The 17,207-nt window shown below is 50.7% G+C and overlaps 8 protein-coding genes across 8 annotated transcripts; 4 read left to right on the forward strand and 4 right to left on the reverse strand.

Annotated features, from left to right (window-relative positions):
- Positions 1 to 634: 634 nt before the first annotated feature.
- Positions 635 to 3,536, forward strand: N7525_010457 (glycoside hydrolase family 55 protein; the record flags this gene model as incomplete). The annotated part of the gene is made up of 2 exons (XM_002561563.1): positions 635 to 890; positions 946 to 3,536. 2 exons carry the CDS (start codon positions 635 to 637, stop codon positions 3,534 to 3,536), a joined length of 2,847 nt encoding a protein of 948 aa, XP_002561609.1.
- Positions 3,537 to 5,497: 1,961 nt separating this feature from the next.
- N7525_010458 (cation diffusion facilitator family transporter) lies at positions 5,498 to 6,932 on the reverse strand (the record flags this gene model as incomplete). Its single annotated transcript, XM_002561561.1, has 2 exons — positions 5,498 to 5,739; positions 5,801 to 6,932. The coding sequence occupies 2 exons, from the start codon at positions 6,930 to 6,932 to the stop codon at positions 5,498 to 5,500; spliced, it is 1,374 nt and encodes a 457-aa protein (XP_002561607.1).
- Positions 6,933 to 7,844: 912 nt separating this feature from the next.
- On the forward strand, positions 7,845 to 8,970 carry N7525_010459 (uncharacterized protein; the record flags this gene model as incomplete). The annotated part of the gene is made up of 3 exons (XM_061215107.1): positions 7,845 to 8,033; positions 8,197 to 8,234; positions 8,820 to 8,970. 3 exons carry the CDS (start codon positions 7,845 to 7,847, stop codon positions 8,968 to 8,970), a joined length of 378 nt encoding a protein of 125 aa, XP_061067619.1.
- A 554-nt stretch (positions 8,971 to 9,524) lies between these two features.
- Positions 9,525 to 10,195, forward strand: N7525_010460 (uncharacterized protein; the record flags this gene model as incomplete). Its single annotated transcript, XM_002561559.1, has 4 exons — positions 9,525 to 9,573; positions 9,621 to 9,793; positions 9,852 to 9,983; positions 10,043 to 10,195. The coding sequence occupies 4 exons, from the start codon at positions 9,525 to 9,527 to the stop codon at positions 10,193 to 10,195; spliced, it is 507 nt and encodes a 168-aa protein (XP_002561605.1).
- A 267-nt stretch (positions 10,196 to 10,462) lies between these two features.
- On the reverse strand, positions 10,463 to 11,251 carry N7525_010461 (uncharacterized protein; the record flags this gene model as incomplete). The annotated part of the gene is made up of 1 exon (XM_002561558.1): positions 10,463 to 11,251. One exon carries the CDS (start codon positions 11,249 to 11,251, stop codon positions 10,463 to 10,465), a length of 789 nt encoding a protein of 262 aa, XP_002561604.1.
- A 415-nt stretch (positions 11,252 to 11,666) lies between these two features.
- Positions 11,667 to 12,536, reverse strand: N7525_010462 (lytic polysaccharide monooxygenase; the record flags this gene model as incomplete). The annotated part of the gene is made up of 1 exon (XM_002561557.1): positions 11,667 to 12,536. One exon carries the CDS (start codon positions 12,534 to 12,536, stop codon positions 11,667 to 11,669), a length of 870 nt encoding a protein of 289 aa, XP_002561603.1.
- A 1,230-nt stretch (positions 12,537 to 13,766) lies between these two features.
- N7525_010463 (NADP-dependent oxidoreductase) lies at positions 13,767 to 14,786 on the reverse strand (the record flags this gene model as incomplete). Its single annotated transcript, XM_002561556.1, has 1 exon — positions 13,767 to 14,786. The coding sequence occupies one exon, from the start codon at positions 14,784 to 14,786 to the stop codon at positions 13,767 to 13,769; it is 1,020 nt and encodes a 339-aa protein (XP_002561602.1).
- A 753-nt stretch (positions 14,787 to 15,539) lies between these two features.
- On the forward strand, positions 15,540 to 17,079 carry N7525_010464 (class I SAM-dependent methyltransferase; the record flags this gene model as incomplete). The annotated part of the gene is made up of 9 exons (XM_002561555.2): positions 15,540 to 15,581; positions 15,642 to 15,688; positions 15,744 to 15,854; positions 15,890 to 15,931; positions 15,981 to 16,094; positions 16,151 to 16,176; positions 16,232 to 16,418; positions 16,476 to 16,904; positions 16,956 to 17,079. 9 exons carry the CDS (start codon positions 15,540 to 15,542, stop codon positions 17,077 to 17,079), a joined length of 1,122 nt encoding a protein of 373 aa, XP_002561601.2.
- Positions 17,080 to 17,207: the final 128 nt, after the last annotated feature.

Raw genomic sequence — 17,207 nt, forward strand, 5'->3', positions numbered from 1 at the left:
TTTAGGTTATGAATCTAGCTATATAGCGCGTAGACCCAGATTTAACTCTGTTTATTTCCTCCGGCTGTTCTGTTCTACAGACGAAATTGGCACTCAAACACCCTAAATCGTGATTCGAAACACTCACTGCCGCCCATTTAGCCGAATTGAGCTGCAAGACTGATCTTCAGTTTCAACTCCAGACTATCACGTTTCAAGCTTCTACCGCTGTCGCGAGACCTGGGAATCTGATTGGCTGGGTGTGGTGGACTTCAGGGCTGTGGTGCGTTTGATTGGCTGAAACGGGGAAGTTGGCCAACGCTGGGCTTTTATAGGTATGATTCCCATTGATTCCCATTGATTCCCATTGATTCCCATTGATCCTGAGTCCTTTGTTTCTTTTCTTTCCTATTCATTCTCTTCAATTCATTCATTCGAGACATACTCTATTGTTGTCATTTTGGGAAGGAACGGTGCATCTGGAGATTGACTCTCTAAATCTTCTCTTGCTTTCTCCCTGCATATCGCTGCTGGTCAAGCGTTGGATTCGATTCTTATTTTGATTTCCGCAGTACTGGTTACTGAATCTGCATTCCCTAGACATCCTTTTCTTTCCCCTTAGTACGCTGCTGGTCCAGCGTTATCCATTTTCAATATGGCCTTCTTACAGACCTCCATCGCGATCTTCGTCGCGCATATCATCCTTTTGCTCGGTTTGCCTGCCTCTTTGGTCGCAGCTGTGCCAGTTAACGTGCCCGTCTCTCCCGTTAACAATGTGTTGGCCACCACCCAAAAGACTTCCGCCGCCTCAAGCTACTGGGTCGCCAATGTTGAGCGCCAGGGTGTCGTCCCCTTCGGCAAGAGCGCCGACTACAAGATCTTCCGAAACGTAAAGGACTATGGTGCCACAGGTCAGTAATTCGTCCAAGCTCTATGCCCTCGGCCAGCCTGCTAACTATATAATAGGTGACGGCTCCACTGATGACACTGCGGCCATCAACAAGGCTATTTCTTCTGGAGGCCGTTGTGGTAAGGGCTGTGATTCCTCTACCACGACCCCTGCTATTGTCTACTTCCCTCCTGGTACCTATGTTGTCTCGAAGCCCATCGTCCAGTACTACTACACCCAGATTGTCGGTGATGCTGTCGAACTGCCCATTATCAAGGCCTCTGCCAAGTTCGCCGGGATGGCCGTGATTGACGCCGATCCCTACGAGGATGATGGCTCCAATTGGTACACCAACCAGAACAACTTCTTCCGCGCTATTCGCAACTTGGTCATTGATCTGACCAGCGTCCCCGCTGGCGCTGGTGCTGGTATCCACTGGCAGGTCGGCCAGGCCACGAGCTTGCAAAACATTCGCTTTGAGATGGTCAAGGGTGGTGGTGAGGCCAACAAGCAGCAGGGTATCTTTATGGACAACGGATCCGGTGGTTTCATGGCAGACTTGACTTTCAACGGTGGTAACTACGGCATGTTCCTCGGTAACCAACAGTTCACTACCCGTAACTTGGTCTTCAATGACTGCCAGACTGCCATTTTCATGAACTGGAACTGGGCCTGGACTTTCAAGTCGGTCAAGATCAACAACTGTGAGGTTGGCCTGAATATGTCTACCTCGCCCTCCAACCAGACTGTTGGCTCCGTGTTGATGCTGGACAGCAAGCTCACCAACACCCCCACTGGTATCGTTACCGCCTGGACCCAGAAGAGTATTCCCGTTGGCGGTGGTAGCTTGATTTTGGACAATGTGGACTTCTCTGGCTCCAAGGCTGCTGTGGCTGGTGTTGATGGCAATGTCATTCTGGAAGGTGGCTCTGTCGTTGACCACTGGATCCAGGGTAACACTTACACCCCATCCAAGACTGTCAACAAGCGCAGCGAGGCTCAGCCTGAGCTGGTTACCGTTGTCGAGACAGTCACAGAGACCATCCTCGCCTGTCCCGCTTCCCACGGCCTTCCCAGCGCCAGCCTTGCGGGCAGCGACGTACCGGCCCCTGCGAAGACTGCGTCACTTGGATCCGCTCCCGCTCCTTCGCCTGCACCGGGTGCTGGTACCAGCAGCGATGCTGATCGCTCTGCTGAGTCTTCGGTTGTCGATGAAGCCCCTGAGCCCACTCCCGTGGCTGCTCCTTCTACCGAGGCCCCTGTCACTTCCGCCGTGCCCGTTGGTTCTTCGCCCTCCAGTGTTGTTTCTGCCAAGGAACCTGTTGCGTCGGTCACCTCCACCGCTGCATCTGCTGAAAGTACCAGCAGCGGCTCTGAAGTTAGTGAGGGCCGCCAGTCTGGCAGTGATAGCAGCACCGGCACTTGTGGCGCCCCGGGTGCCGTTGCCTCTGCCCGCACCCAGAGCACTCTGAAGACTGCTGACAAGCCCGCTAGCCTGCTCAAGGGGGGTGCTATCTTTGAACGCTCCAAGCCTCTCTATGAGGACGTCGCAGCCTCCTCTTTCATCAGCGTCAAGTCTGCTGGCGCCAAGGGTGACGGAACTACTGACGACACTGAGGCCATCCAGAAGATCTTCAACAGCTACAAGGACGGTCAGATCATCTACTTCGATCACGGCGCCTATGTCATCACCTCCACGATCAAGGTTCCTAAGAACATCAAGGTCGTCGGTGAAATCTGGCCCATGCTCATGGCACACGGCAAGACCTTCGCCGACCAAGAGAACCCCGTCCCTGTTTTCCAGGTCGGCGAAAAGGGTGACACCGGCTCCGTCGAGATGAGCGACCTCATCATCACCACCAAGGGCCCCGCCCCTGGTGCCATCCTCATGGAGTGGAACGTCGCCGGCACTTCCCAAGGTTCCGCCGGTATGTGGGATGTCCACTTCCGCATCGGTGGCGCCGCCGGCACCGAGCTGCAAAGCGACACTTGCCCCAAGACCCCGAAGCAGAAGACCACCCCGAAAAAAGAGTGCATGGCCGCCTTCATGCTCCTGCACATCACCAAGAAGGGTAGCGCCTACCTCGAGAACACCTGGTTCTGGACCGCCGATCACGAGCTCGATCTCAAGGACCACAACCAGATCAACGTCTACACTGCCCGCGGTGTACTCATCGAGTCGGAGAACGCCAACTGGCTGTGGGGTACATCCTCCGAGCACCACCAGCTGTACAACTACCAGATCTCGGGCGCCAAGAACGTCTTCATGGGCCTCATCCAAACCGAGACTCCGTACTACCAGTCCAACCCGACCTCGCTGGTCCCATTCACTCCGCAGAAATCCTGGAACGATCCTGACTTCTCGAACTGCAAGACTAACTCCTGTCGCAAGGCATGGGGTCTGCGTGTTCTCGGCTCCTCGGATGTCTTCGTCTACGGTGCCGGTCTCTACAGCTTCTTCGAGAACTACACCCAGTCCTGTCTCAACTCGGAGGATTGTCAGGAGAACATGGTCGAGGTGGATTGTTCCGATGTTAAGCTGTACGGTCTCAGCACTAAGGCTGCTGTGAATATGGTTACGTCGTCCAGTGGGAAGGGTCTTGTCCCTCAGAAGCCGAACAAGAGTAACTTCTGCTCGACTATTGCTCTCTTTGAGCAGCATGCTTAGATTATTCTTCTTTTCTCCAATCATCTTTTTTCTTTGTGTTCTCGTTCATTGTTGTAAACAATACCATTTAACTTTTTTTGTATTTCTCCACTATTTTTTCCTTCCAAAGCTTCCTGTCTTTAGGACTTGCATATGTGTGTGTAGGCACCTATTAAAATTTTCTTCTGCATCGCATTCACACTCTGGAGGTCTTTGCTCGATACCATTTGCAGTTTCTCATGAATGGACCATTTAGACACTCTTCCCTTCTGGTCGTATCGTCTTCCTTTCTGTATCGATGTGACTAGAGACTATGCCATGGAATCTGACTTACAATCTTCGCCTGTAGTTCCCCGTTAGCTGTCAAATTGTAGTATGTTACTCGGTTCTTTGTCCCAGGCGTTGTTGAAGTGAAAATCTCGACTTGGAGACGATTTCTGCTTCGTTCCTGAGGCAAGGAGAAAAATGGTCGTTCGACCCCCGGCGGACTTGCGAACCCAACAAGTGTAATGTAGACAAGAACATACCATCTCATTCGAGCAAGCACTGGAGAGCTTGTGACAGAGGGCAAAGATTCCCCAGCCCGGCTACGGAGAGTGCTCAGCGTGAAAGGAACCAGTGTTGGCAGTCGAACACCCATTTACTACGGCAGTTGGGCGACCTGCAGGGTGAATTGACTGACGCGTACACAGGCGCGGTCACTGGGGTAGAATTTTTCATGTTATGTGTTTATACGGGTTACATTAGGTTGTCAATCAGATTAGAAGATCATAAACAGTTTGATTTTCTATTGCAATCTATCTAGGGACTTGCTTGGTTTCACCAAAGGCTACTCATCCTGAACACCACGTAAAGGTGCAAGTCTTGTTCAGGTGTTGCACACAGGACCCGTGCAACTGGGTAGGATCAGGGGGGAGGAAGGGAAAGGGGAGGGGAGGGGAAGGTGCCTAGGTAAGTAACAAACACACAAATAGACAATAAAGAGAGAAGAGACGTACCTAAGTGGCACTTCAGATCGATCTCCTGATGATATTGCTCGATGGAGAACCTAGAGAGTACAGTCTGTTTCCACAGAGGTAGAATCCCTGAAACCTGTATTGGTACTTAGAGGATTCCTAAGGGTTTCCCAAGAGCTCCGTTAGGTTCTTAGAGAATCTTAGGAATCCCCAAGTGCTCCTTTAAGGCACACGGCCCACATGCTTCGTGCCATTCACAGCCTTAACTAGGCCGCATCAAAGAGCCATCAGAGCCCTCAGGGTAGCAACCGTCACTGGGACAACAGAGGCCATATGTTGGAGATATGACTCTCTGGAGCTGAAGTGGACCGTCACCTGCCGAGGGACGCGGGGGGGGAGGGGGAGGAGTTGGAAGAGAAAAAAGAAGAAGAAGAGAAAATCTGGGGGGAGGGGGTATTTATAGTTTTTCCAGTGGCTTAAGGACAGGAAGAAACTGGGGGTGGGGGACGAGTTTTGACAAACAGGGAAGGCACCTACCGCGTCACATGGAAAGAGCGTTTGTCGAGTCATAATCACTTACTTAGCATATGTAGGTATGGCTGAGACATCAGGATATCTTCCGTCGGATCCTCTCATCCAGAGAGTCCCACAACAGGTTGATATTGCTCGATTGGGCACTACCAGAAACTGTTGATAGTCGACACCATACTGGTCAATGCCTAGTCTCTTGGAGCTGTTCTTTAGGCTGTCCTTGACCCGGGAAGTCCCCTCGAGATTGACAATTGACGACTATTGTAAGACTTCAAACACGGCAAAGAATGTATCAGAAAAGAAACTAGAACTAGGTTTCCAATGTATGATGTGATTCCTGGTGAAGTTCATCCATTGCGTAAAGGAAATGAAATAAGAAACAGCCAGACGACGCTCTTCTAAACAAAATGCCACTGGATAAAATCAACGCAATGAGTGTTCGACTTAATACTGTCCAAAGTGAGAAAGCCCGCCCAAACTCCTATGTCAAGGTCTCTAAAGCTCCTTTTTCAGAGAATGTTCCGGCTTGTGAGTAGTCTCATAATCAACATGTACATAAGCACGCTCAACATCGGGAAGCGACTCGAGCTTAATCTGGAGCTCCTCGGCGACATCGTGGGTGGCACGCAGGGATGCCTCTGGGTCCATGACGACATCCACCTCGACCAGCAGGCGAGGACCAGAGGTGTATGCACGGACGGTATCGATGGCAGTGATGGCAGGAGAGTGGGTCATGGCTGATGGGAATGTTAGTTTTCAACTCAGAACTGAAAAGGACCGAAAGGGAATGAACCATACAGATATAAGTGATAAGCTGCTGCATCTTAGTGTCGGCAGTAACGCCGATGAGCAACTCGAACTCGCCATAAGCGGAGTGCAGCCACAGAGCACTGACCAGCACGGACAGAATGATAGCACCCATAGGATCGATCCACCAACGCAGCTTACTACCACCGACGGAGGTCAGAACACCGAACCCGTTAATAAACAGATCGTTGCGGTGATCCTCCCACAGGATGCGGATCTGCGAGACCTGGTTGCGCAGGGCCCAGCAGTACAGGAAAAGGACAAATTTGGTGGCAAAGGCGACGGCGACGGCAATGACAGCAGGGAGGTGGAAAGACTGGGTTCCTTCCTCGGAGCCCGAAACCAGTTCACGAATGGAGAAGGCGATGATGATGAAAGAAACGGCGGTCATAAGGAAGCAGAAGCAGATGTTGCCAGCGGTCTCGATGCGGGCCTTTCCAGCAGGGAACTTGCGCGGATCGACGCGATTGACGGCCTTGTTGCAGAGCAAGAGGGTCAGATTGGACATGGGGTCGAAGACCGCGTCGGCCATTGTGGTGAACAGAGAGAGCGATCCGGACGAGACGGCACCGTACACCTGGATGATCGAGAGAATGATATTCGCGGCAAAACTACCGTAAACAGCAATCCGGTACTTGAGACGGTTGTCGACGCTCAATTCGCGGGCGGCACGTCTGTGCTCCTCCACGGGCTTCAACATGCGCTCGATGTTTTCATTTTGGGACTCGTAGAAGCCCTGTAGCTTTTTGGTCACGAAAGCCTGTTTTCCAAGACGGGCAGTGTCTTGCACTATGGAACCCACTTTCCGGCTTTTGGAATCCCGTTTCCGCGAGGTATTGGCCTTCATCTGCCGGATCTCATCCTCGGTCTTCAGCTTCGAGGCAAGCTGGAACGGATCGCTTTCAGGCGTGTAGCGTGGCGGAGGTTGACCTTCTTCATCACTGGAACTACCATTGCGGTGTTGCTGCATGGTGGTGAGCTCGTGCTCAAGGGCGGTTGTGGTCCCTTCATTGAAGGATAGAGGCATTCTGTCCCGGTGTGACGGTGAGCCGCTATGGGTATGATGCAAATTCTGAAAGGCATGAGGGTGGTTGGAAAGACTTTGACGCAAATGTTCCTCCATGACGAACGTTGAATTTGATGAATGGGACTTGGGATGAACGAAATGCAAGGGGAGAAATAAATTCCTGTGGCAGTGCTTATCTGATCGCGGATCATCCATCCCCGGGGCCCTGGAAGGCCCACCTTAGCTCCTTGGCACCTCCGAGGTCGGTGCATCTCGCATGTACAACATCCAATACATACATATCTAAACGTATATACTGCTGCAAGGATTGATATTCTATGGTAAGTCAGACAACCATGCTAATAGTGCTGGTCATTGGGCTTTCTGGCTCATGTGATGACTCATCGGACGGACGAACATTGTGCTGCGCTATTCAGGTCTTTGGTACCCATAACGTGCAACGCACGACAAACGGAAACAAATAGGAATCGATATTTAGATCGTCGGGGCAAGAGTGAGTCAGATCGTTGGGACGACCAACCACCACATAGGCATTGTGCTGCGCTACGCACGACAAACGGAAACAGATAGGAATCGATATTTAAATCGTCGGGGCAAGAGTGAATCAAATCGTTGGGACGACCAGGCATATACACATTGTGCTGCGCTACGCACGACAAACGGAAACAGATAGAAATCGATATTTAGATCGTCGGGGCAAGAGTGAGTCACATCGTTGGGACGACCAGGCATATACACATTGTGCTGCGCTACGCACGACAAACGGAAACAGATAGGAATCGATATTTACATCGTCGGGGCAAGAGTGAATCAAATCGTTGGGACGTGAACAAACAAGTACATAAAACCGTCGGGGCGACCCTGGACTCGCGCAACGCAGCCTACTATAGGTTCTTTGGGTCTTTCTTAGTTTGTTTTCTTTCGTTTTCTACTTCTCGATTCTTCTTTGTACCCTACCCATTTCTCCAAGCCACTTTCAAATTCGTTCTTCGTCTTGCTATTATCAAAATGGCCAAAACCAAAGAATCCACCACCCCCAAGGCCAAGGAGGCCAAGGAGACGAAGCCGGCTAAAGCAGGTATTGCTAAGAGAACTCCAGTCAGGGCCTTGCCTGTCAAGCTGTCCCGTGCCAAATCCGTCGTTCCTAGTGAGGACATGCTCTTCATGTGGAAAATTATGCAGGTGTCTGTGATGGAAGTAAGTGTCTCAGTTATCTTGACTATCTCTGTATTCACTATGTGTCTAGCTCTATTGTATCTCTGACTTGACCGTGTGTTTGCTTTCACACGTCTCTCAGATATCTTGACATGTCTGATTGATATATGATAGTATTCCGTGTACTAACTGAATTGTCTTACAGATCGACTCCCTTCATAGGCTCCGGGGAGCCTCCTACGTGTTAGACCAGTGTTAGACCAGTTATAGATTGGATACATGATTTATAAGTCTCTTTATAGAGTCTCTATATCATAGCCAAATACTGGCGGAGAGAATATCATTTCAAAGAAGCAATTCATTCAAGCTGAAACTGTTGACTGAAATAACTGTTGAACCGTTGGGAGGTTCTCGAACTCTCTTAGAATGTCCGGCCTTGCCGAGGTTCGCGTTGGCGTTGGCGTTCGCGCTTCCTGGTTTCCGCTTCCTCGTTCATGATCACCTTCGTCACCATTTCTCGGAGTTTTCGCAGCTCAGTGAGTTGCTGGTGCAGTCTAATGGCTTGCTCTTCAATCTTCGAGGCCAGAGTGCTCACATGGCCTACTGACTTTCTGTAGCTTTCGATCGCGGCACTTCTGTCTTCGGTCATAATTGCTGTGCTCATCTCGTGCATACCCTCATGGACATGCCGGGCTTGAACAGATGTCTGATGACAGTTTGCACACGACTCCTCCGCCGAGTCGACAGCAGAGTTGAATAATTCAAGAACCGTCTTCGCGAGGCTATTTTGTGCGCGCGGGTAGGATACCTTTCGGCTGTTGCTTCCAGCGAGTCCTCCGGCAAGGGCACCAACAGCTCCGATACCAACAAGAACGTTGACGGCTCTGAGTCCCCCAAGAAGGACATCGACAGCACTGAGGCCGACGAGGACGTGGACAGTTCTAAGTCCCCCAAGAAGGACGCCATTTGCTCTGAATAGGTGGAACGTGATTTCGGTGGCAACGCAGGCGGAGGACGATGTGACAGGAGAACATGACTCCGGACGACATCTTATTTTTCATGATTTCCACCACCATCTCGTGAAGCGGCATTGGTCCCTTACATGTTTGGGTGCACTTCGATATGTGCCCGTTAGTCTTGTTTCGTGACGGCAGCATCCTTGCGATGTCTGTGACGGTCTGATTTTTTTTCCCGGTACAATCCGATGAACTTAACAAATCCGATCTACTTGATTCCATAAATAAAGGTTCTGATAACCCTTGTGTAGTACAAGTTCAAATAGATATTGAAGTTGTAGAGATGTACGACTGTGAACTTTTAGATGAGAACCCTACCAGGTACCGATGAACCTGACATCTTGTCCAACAATGTGTCCAAGCAGATGCCCAGAAATGTCCAACTTGGACAATTCAATAAGATGACCTCATTCCTGCATGTCCATAGATCCGAGCCCCTCATTTATTTACCCCGCCCCCCTTCCAGTTCATCCCGAGCTCTACATACTTCTCTCACCTCAACATCACCCAATTCATCATGTCCAACCCCTACTTTGATATTGAATACACCTCGTCTGGTGGCCAGGGTAAGTCTGCACTCTATCTCATCTGAGTAACACTAAACTCCATGCAGTGGAAAACTGGGGTCGCATCGAGTTCAAACTCTATGACGACGTCGTCCCAAAGACCGCCACCAACTTCCGCAGCCTAGCCACAGGCGAAAAAGGCTTCGGATATGCAGGCTCTGCTTTTCACCGCGTGATTTCCGGGTTCATGGCTCAGGGTGGTGACTTTACTCGCGGAAATGTAAGTCATCTCTCCGCGGGGAAATCCGAGCGCCGGCTAACCTCTACTCTCTATTCAGGGCACGGGCGGAAAGTCCATCTACGGCGAGAAGTTCGAGGATGAGAACTTCAAGATCAGACATACCAAGGGCGGTTTACTCTCCATGGCGAATGCTGGACCCAACACCAATGGGTCTCAATTCTTCATTACTGTGAGTCGGAACCATGCTGGAAGAAATAGATGGGAGACGTTTTGTTCTGACTATATTAGTTCGTGCCAACTCCTCACTTGGATGGAAAGCACGTTGTCTTCGGAGAAGTTGTTTCCGGTCAGGATATTATCCAGAAGATGGAGAGCAAGAGCTTAGATCGGTCTGGAAAGACTGACGGTACCATTAAGATTGCTGCTTCTGGAACAGTCTAGGCACAGTCCAGGTCATCATTGGGAAATGCTGCTCTCTTCTATCTAAGCGGCTTACTGAATATCAATGCGGACGTGAATTCGTCCATCGTCTCATCGATCCACATGTCCCATTCTTTCTATATCTAGACTTCCATCAAGCCACGTAAGATGAACAATGCAAGTCCCAAGGCAGGGCAAGTATTTTGGTCGCATACACTGCGAAATCAAGAGCAACCATGCAGTAACAAAATCCTATACATACACAAGTAGACCTACCCTCCAGCCAAATCATTTCACAGCAACCATAAACAACCTCGGATACTTCAACAACACCCTCCCATCAACAGAAATAGGATAAGCATCCCGCAGACGCTTCAAATAATCCTCTAAGAAATCCACCTTCTCTGCATCCTCCAACGGATCCAAAAACGGTCTCAATCCCGTCCCCTTAACCCACTCAATAACCGCCTCATGACTCTCAAGCGAATGATAATAACTCGTCTCAAAAATCTCAACCCGGCTAACAAACGGGATAAGCAGATCATAAAGCTCCTGCGGCGACTGAAACCCATCTCTCTGCACACCAGCTAATTTCTCCGCCCAGGGACCCTGAGCAGCCGTCTCCGCCATAAGAACATGCGAAGCCTGGTCCAGATTATGCGGGACCTGGAGTGCGAAAACAGCGCCCTTTTCCTGGGGCTGTAATAGTCTTTTAATCACTGCAATGCGCTCGTCGGCTTTCAGCCACTGGAACACCGCGTTCGAGAAGAAGAGGTCGACTGGCGTCGCTGGGTCCGGCGTGTAGGTGGTCAGGTCTGCGACCTGGAAGTCCCGGTCTGGAAGAACTTCTTTTGCTCGTTTGATCATGTCTGGGGATGAGTCCAGGCCTGTTATTTTTGCTGTTGGGTATTGCGTTGCTAGGACTGTTGTTGAGTTGGCTGGGCCGCAGCCTAGGTCGATTATTCTTTTTGGGGATGTTAGGGGAACGTGGGAGAGGAGATCGCGGGCGGGTTGGGTGCGCTCGCTTTCGAATTTGAGGTATTGCTTTGCGCTCCAGTCCTTGGTTTGTTGGGACATTGTTGTGGTGAAGCGTCTGTAGACTGGTTTTGAGATTGGGATTCTCGGGGCGTGGGTGACTAGTCTGGTTGCTGAGTTCAGGCGACAGTGCATTTTTTAGATGATTTAGATAATGGAGAAGATGTTTGGCTGTATGAGGAATACCTGCTTTTATATTGATATCTTAGTTATGGTTAATGAGGTGAATCCAGGAAGTGGCGATGTCGGATGTTCGGTGATATCTCCGATATCGCTATGAAGAGCGTTGCATTGGAATCCAGGACGATGAAGAATGCATGGTAAATGACATTTAAATTACCTATATATCTAGCTACTAGCTAACGTAGGAGATGAAGGTAGATCCGAAACTGAACACGATATGCTTCCGAATTATGCCGCCCACTTTTTAGTGGGCCATTTTCCGCACCCTCCGCATTTAGTTACCCATCAGGTTGCCCAAGAGGGCCTGGAGCCAGGTCAGGACATCTGTGGCACTATCAGTGGGAAAAGGCAGATCCGAAGCGCTAGCGGAGGGAACAGCGCTGGCGGTAGGGGCTTGGGACGCAGCGGAAGTAGCCGATTGACGGGCAGTGGTAGCGAAAGTAGTAGGCTGAGCAGCAGCTGTGGTGGGGGTCTGAACAGCGACAGAAGGGGCTGAAGTAACAGCGATCTCCGTAGCGCTAGAGGCCGATGAGGCCGACGACTCAACCGGAGCCGCGCCACCAGATCCACCGAGAGTGAAGTCGACACACGACTCGTAGGTCTGGTCGATGGATTCGGCGAACCAGTACCACTGCAGCACACAGTCACCGGCTGTGGCACATTGGCTTCCGAGATCATCGGGGATAGTGACACTGAAGTTTGTCTCGTCATCGGTGACACCGGTGGCGGTGGAGGCGTACTCATCCCAGGAGATCAGTGGCTTGCCAATGACCTTGTTGGAAGCGGTGTCGACGACGGAGACGTTGGCGACACCGGTGTGGGGGGCGCGGATGTCGACGGTGAAGTCGACCTTCTGTCCTGCCTTGTATGACTGGACGTTGTCCTTGTTGTCGGCGAACTTGTAGCCCTTGCAAAGCCAGATATCGCACTCCTCGGCTTTGTAGTCGTTCTGGCCGGAGGCGATCTGCAGCTCGCCTTGGATGTTGCCGTACTTGTCGGAGCCTTGGTTGGACAGGACTTGCTGGCCACAGGCGGCTCCCATTGCGGTGCCGGGCTGGCGGGCTTTCGGGGTGGTGACGAAGCCATGGCCGTTGACCAAGGAGACGATGCTGGCGATAGCCAGGGCGGAGGTGAATTGCTTCATGTTTGATGAGTCGGGATGTCGAGGAGTGAATGGAAATGATCGGTAAACCGGACCGATGAATGAATGTATACTTGGTGAATGAATGTCTGCACGGTATCAAACCGGAGGGAAATGAATGTGGATGTGAATGAAAATTCAAAAAGGACTGCCCAGCATGTTGAACTGGTCTGTCGCGTGGCATGCGGCTGCTTATATAGTAGCCACATTCAAAAGGAGCTCTATCTAACCTGCACGGGACATTAATCAACCACAAACACTAGACTGACACTTGTCAGAGACGTCTTCGACATCAAGTAGGGCCGAATGCATGTATCACACTGAAACACATCGGATATACCCAAGGGACGGCGCTCCCCCACCGGGAGGGGATAAATGAGACCGGCGGCAATGTTAGCTCGCATCATATCGGTAAAATAGGACCTCGGAAATAGGCCCTCGGGGGCATATTGAACTAGGCTGGATGATTCTCCCGAGACGAGGCCGACGTTCCTGGGGCTAGGGTTGCCAAGCCTGGCTCCACGCGCCGAACAGGGATGCGCCGAGTTTCATATTGATGGGACCTGCACCGGTGCCAATGGGGAGGCTGACAGCTGAGACAGCGATTTTGATGGACGCTTTACGTTAATTAAGAACGTGGAGATCGAATAGACTTGACTTGGCAGGTTCTGCTCGGACATTTATCCAATTTCATTCCAATTTCATTCCAGGATTATCGCGAGTCTTTGATAGTCCACTCTTGAAAACCAAACTAAATCCGATGAAACTGACTAGTTATACTAGCTACTTCTCGATATATCAGTTTCAGGGTGAAGCCATATTGAATAATATCACATGCGCGATCCTGACTCTTTCGTTCGCTTTCCAACCTGTTCCCAGCATTGGGCATTCCCACATATGCAATGGATATCTTATACACATCCCAGAGCACAACTTCAGCCTGCCCCCTTGCAGCTAGATACAAGGCTCAGATCTATTGGCACCGACTGAAAATGTTATCCAACCGGAATGCTGCTCTCAACAAGTACTTTATTGAGCCTGCTTTGCATTTCTCCCTATCCCTAATTGGCTCTTGGATACTTATAATGTCTCTTACTCTCGGTCCACCAAAACTTGGTGTATATTCCCAGGTACTTAGGGCCAGAATCCAGAAATGACAGTAGTCTTCTATTTCTCCAGGGCTGGTGTCTCCTGCACTGCAACAGTGCCCAAGAAAGCATCACTCTTCATCCCTCAGCTCCTAGTGATTCGATTCAGCGACAGATCAAAGACAATCTTCCCCTTCGCATGTCCTCCATCCAGTCTCTTGAATGCCTCTTCATACTGCTCAAGAGGCCAAACACTATCTACCAATCCCCGACACACCCCCTGTTCAACCAAGTTCGAGATCTCCTCTAACTGTCTCCTCACAGGCTGCATAACAAAGAACAAATCTTTCACACTTACCCCCTCAAACCCATCCGGACAGACCTGCAATGGTGGCTGACAGATACTCAGCACAACACCACCATCCTTAACAGTCCACCACGCATCGCCAAGAGCCGTCCCTCCAACACAATCAACAACAACATCCACCTTATTAGAAGGCAACTGCACGGCCCACTCCCTCAAGTCCACAACCCGATAATCAAGCACCTCCTTCGCACCAAGCGATCTCACAAGCTCCACATTCCGAGAACCACACGTCCCAACCACCTCCGCACCAAGCATCGTCGCCAACTGCACAAGCCAAATACCCACACCACCAGAAGCCGCAGTAACAAGGACTCTCTTTCCCGCCCAAGCAACCTTAGCAGCCTCCAAATCCATCTCTCCCCCATTTTCATTTCCGGGGTTACAAAGAGCATGGATAAAAAGAACCTGCCAAGCCGTCTGCGCGGAGACAGGAACCGCAGCAGCCTGCACCCAGCTTAGACGCTTCGGCTTGTGCGCCAGCTCATCCGTAACGGCGATGGAATACTCGCGCGCATTCCCTGGTCGGGTATAATTTGTGCGCGCGTATACTTCATCCCCGGGTTGGAAGGGCGAGTCTGGTGGTGCTGAGATGACGATTCCCGCCATGTCCGGGCATGGGATTAGAGAGCGCGCTGTTGGCGGGGGGAAGTTCTTTGGCCAGAGGAGTTCGCCGGCGCAGGGACTGCAGGCTTTTATTTGGATTAGGTGTTCTCCCTGTTCATGATTTGGGGTTGGGACGGGTGTGTTTGTCAGGGTGAGGGTTTTGGAGGAGGCGGCTTGTTGGATGATGCTGCGCATCTTGGGGGAGTGGGGTTTGACATGTTTGGAATTTGTAGATACGTTGTTATCTTCTAGGAGGAATGGGTTAACTGCCCAGATGTGTCTTGTTTATATAGTTCGAGTGTCGGTCATCCGGATCCCCGCATAACCTATTTGATAGCCTATCTCCCACATAAGCCATAAGCTACGGATACGGAGACATTTATTCGTTCCAAGGGTTAAAAATCAGGATTGACCTAGATGCAGCAGGCTCCGTATTCCTGTCGGCAATCATAACTAACCATAAATGCATCATGCCATGTGTCGTCTATGTTGTACCTATAAAAGCGATAGATCCTGATTTTAACCACATTTTTGAGTGATCGTCAGAAAAATTCCCTCAATAAGCCTTGATATTCGTGGACGTACCCTCTTTTTCTTTACGAAAAAAGGAAATGGAATGGGTTTTAGCCAGACTAGGTGGAAACTCTGCAGGATGTCTGTGAAGAAGCACTTCGTAGGGACACTTCCTACTGGTTAGAGACTCGTACTTTTGTCAATTCACATGCAGCGATACCAACGAGGTCCAATCCGAGAGCCAATACCAACCGGAATCAGTTTCCACCCCACAATGCCCACATATCAAAACACCTCTGAAGCCCAAGCCTATGACGGCGCTGTGTAGTTCCCAAAAGGGCCTTTGACATGAGAGCGGGGGTGTTGTCCGATTTCCCCGTTTTCGAATTCTTCACCTCTTCTCGACTTGCATTTTCTGTACGTCGGTCCTCTACAATGTATAAAAAACGCACTGAGCCTGACGATGCTATCGCCGTGGTATGTCTCAATTGTTCTTTTTTGGTTTTCCGACGTGTTTATGTTTTGACAAAATATTAGGATTCCACGACCCATCTCCCGACCCTTTACGGCGATGACTGGCAATCGTAAGTTATTATCTCCTTGTATCAGAAATAAAAATAGTCTCTCACACAATCTCAGGGAAACCACCTCGATCGGCTCCTCGCTGTATCGCGGGCTAGAGGAGAATGGCCGACGATATCAAACATTGAGCCACAAAGAATATCTGTACGCTTGGATTTCCGAATCAAGGTATATATCCTGCTTACCTAGGTACTTCCTATCAGGATCCCATCGGATGAGAAGCAGTTCGAAACATACGAAGCTGGGTAAGTGGAATCTTCCTTTTTTACCCTTCAATAACTAACACGATCGCAGCCACTTGGTCGCCCTCATCATGGACTCAGACAGCGACAACCCCCTTTTCCGGGCGCCTGTTAAAGACCCCAAAAATATCCTCGATCTTGGCACAGGTCTGGGTAGTTGGGCCATGTATGTGGAAAGAAAACACCTTTCATCTCCGAGGACCACCACTCACCCTCTTCTAGCGATGTAGCCGACATGTTCCCATCAAGTGAGTCCAGAACCCTCCAATTCACCCTACATCAACATATTAACCAACATCCCAGCGACCGTCCGCGGAGTCGACCTCTTCCCGCCACCAGTAAAATGGATGCCACCAAACTGCATCCTGGAAGTCGACAACATCGCCGAAGAATGGACCTGGAACGAACCCCAAGACCTAATCCACATGCGCATCATGATCGGAGCCTTCGATGACGCAGAATGGACACGCGTCTACCAGCAATGCTACGAGTAAGCCACTAACCTCATCATCCTGTCCCATCCCATCCATCTAACCCAACCCCAAAGCAACATCCGCCCAGGCGGCTGGATCGAACAGCTAGAAGCAAGTCCCTACATCGAATGCGACGACGGCAGCCTACCAGAAGACAACATCCTGCACAGTTGGGGACCAGCATTGTCCGCATGCGGCAAGCGCGCCGGCCGTCCGCTGGAAACAATCGACATGATGCAAGATGCCTTCCGCAAGGCTGGGTTCGTGGATATCCATGAAAAAGAATACAAGTGGCCCATCGGACCGTGGGCCCGTGACCAGAAATATAAAGAGGCCGGCACGGTTAACTACCAGCATTGGATGTCCGGTATGGAGGGCTGGGCTATGTGGTTGCTTTGTAAATTCGGGGCTCCGGAGCCGTGGTCGCAGGAGGAGGTTATTGTTTATGTGGCGAAGTTGAGGGCTGAGCTGCAGAATCCTCGGTATCATATTTATGAGCGCGCGTATGTTTTCTCTTCTTGGATGTTTGTGTGCATTGGGCTGATGTTTTACAGGCGACGTGTGTGGGCTAGGAAGCCTTTCCCTGAGGAGGTTGCGGCGAGGGAGCAGGCTGAAACGAGATCTCAGGCTGAGACTGAGACTAATGAGAGTGTTGATATCAAGAGGGAGGAGGAGTAAAAGGTAATGTACTTTCATTGCCGAGGTAAATGAAACGGGCTATCGCCTGTTTTGATGTCAGAGACGAAGGGAGGTAGTCGTTACTGCGGTGTCGAATGCAGGTTGACGACATGTCTGATAATGCCTGG

Source organism: Penicillium rubens, assembly GCF_028828025.1.
Source record: "Penicillium rubens strain IBT 27055 chromosome Unknown utg000004l_segment0_segment0, whole genome shotgun sequence".
NCBI classification, from domain to species: Eukaryota; Fungi; Ascomycota; class Eurotiomycetes; order Eurotiales; family Aspergillaceae; genus Penicillium; species Penicillium rubens.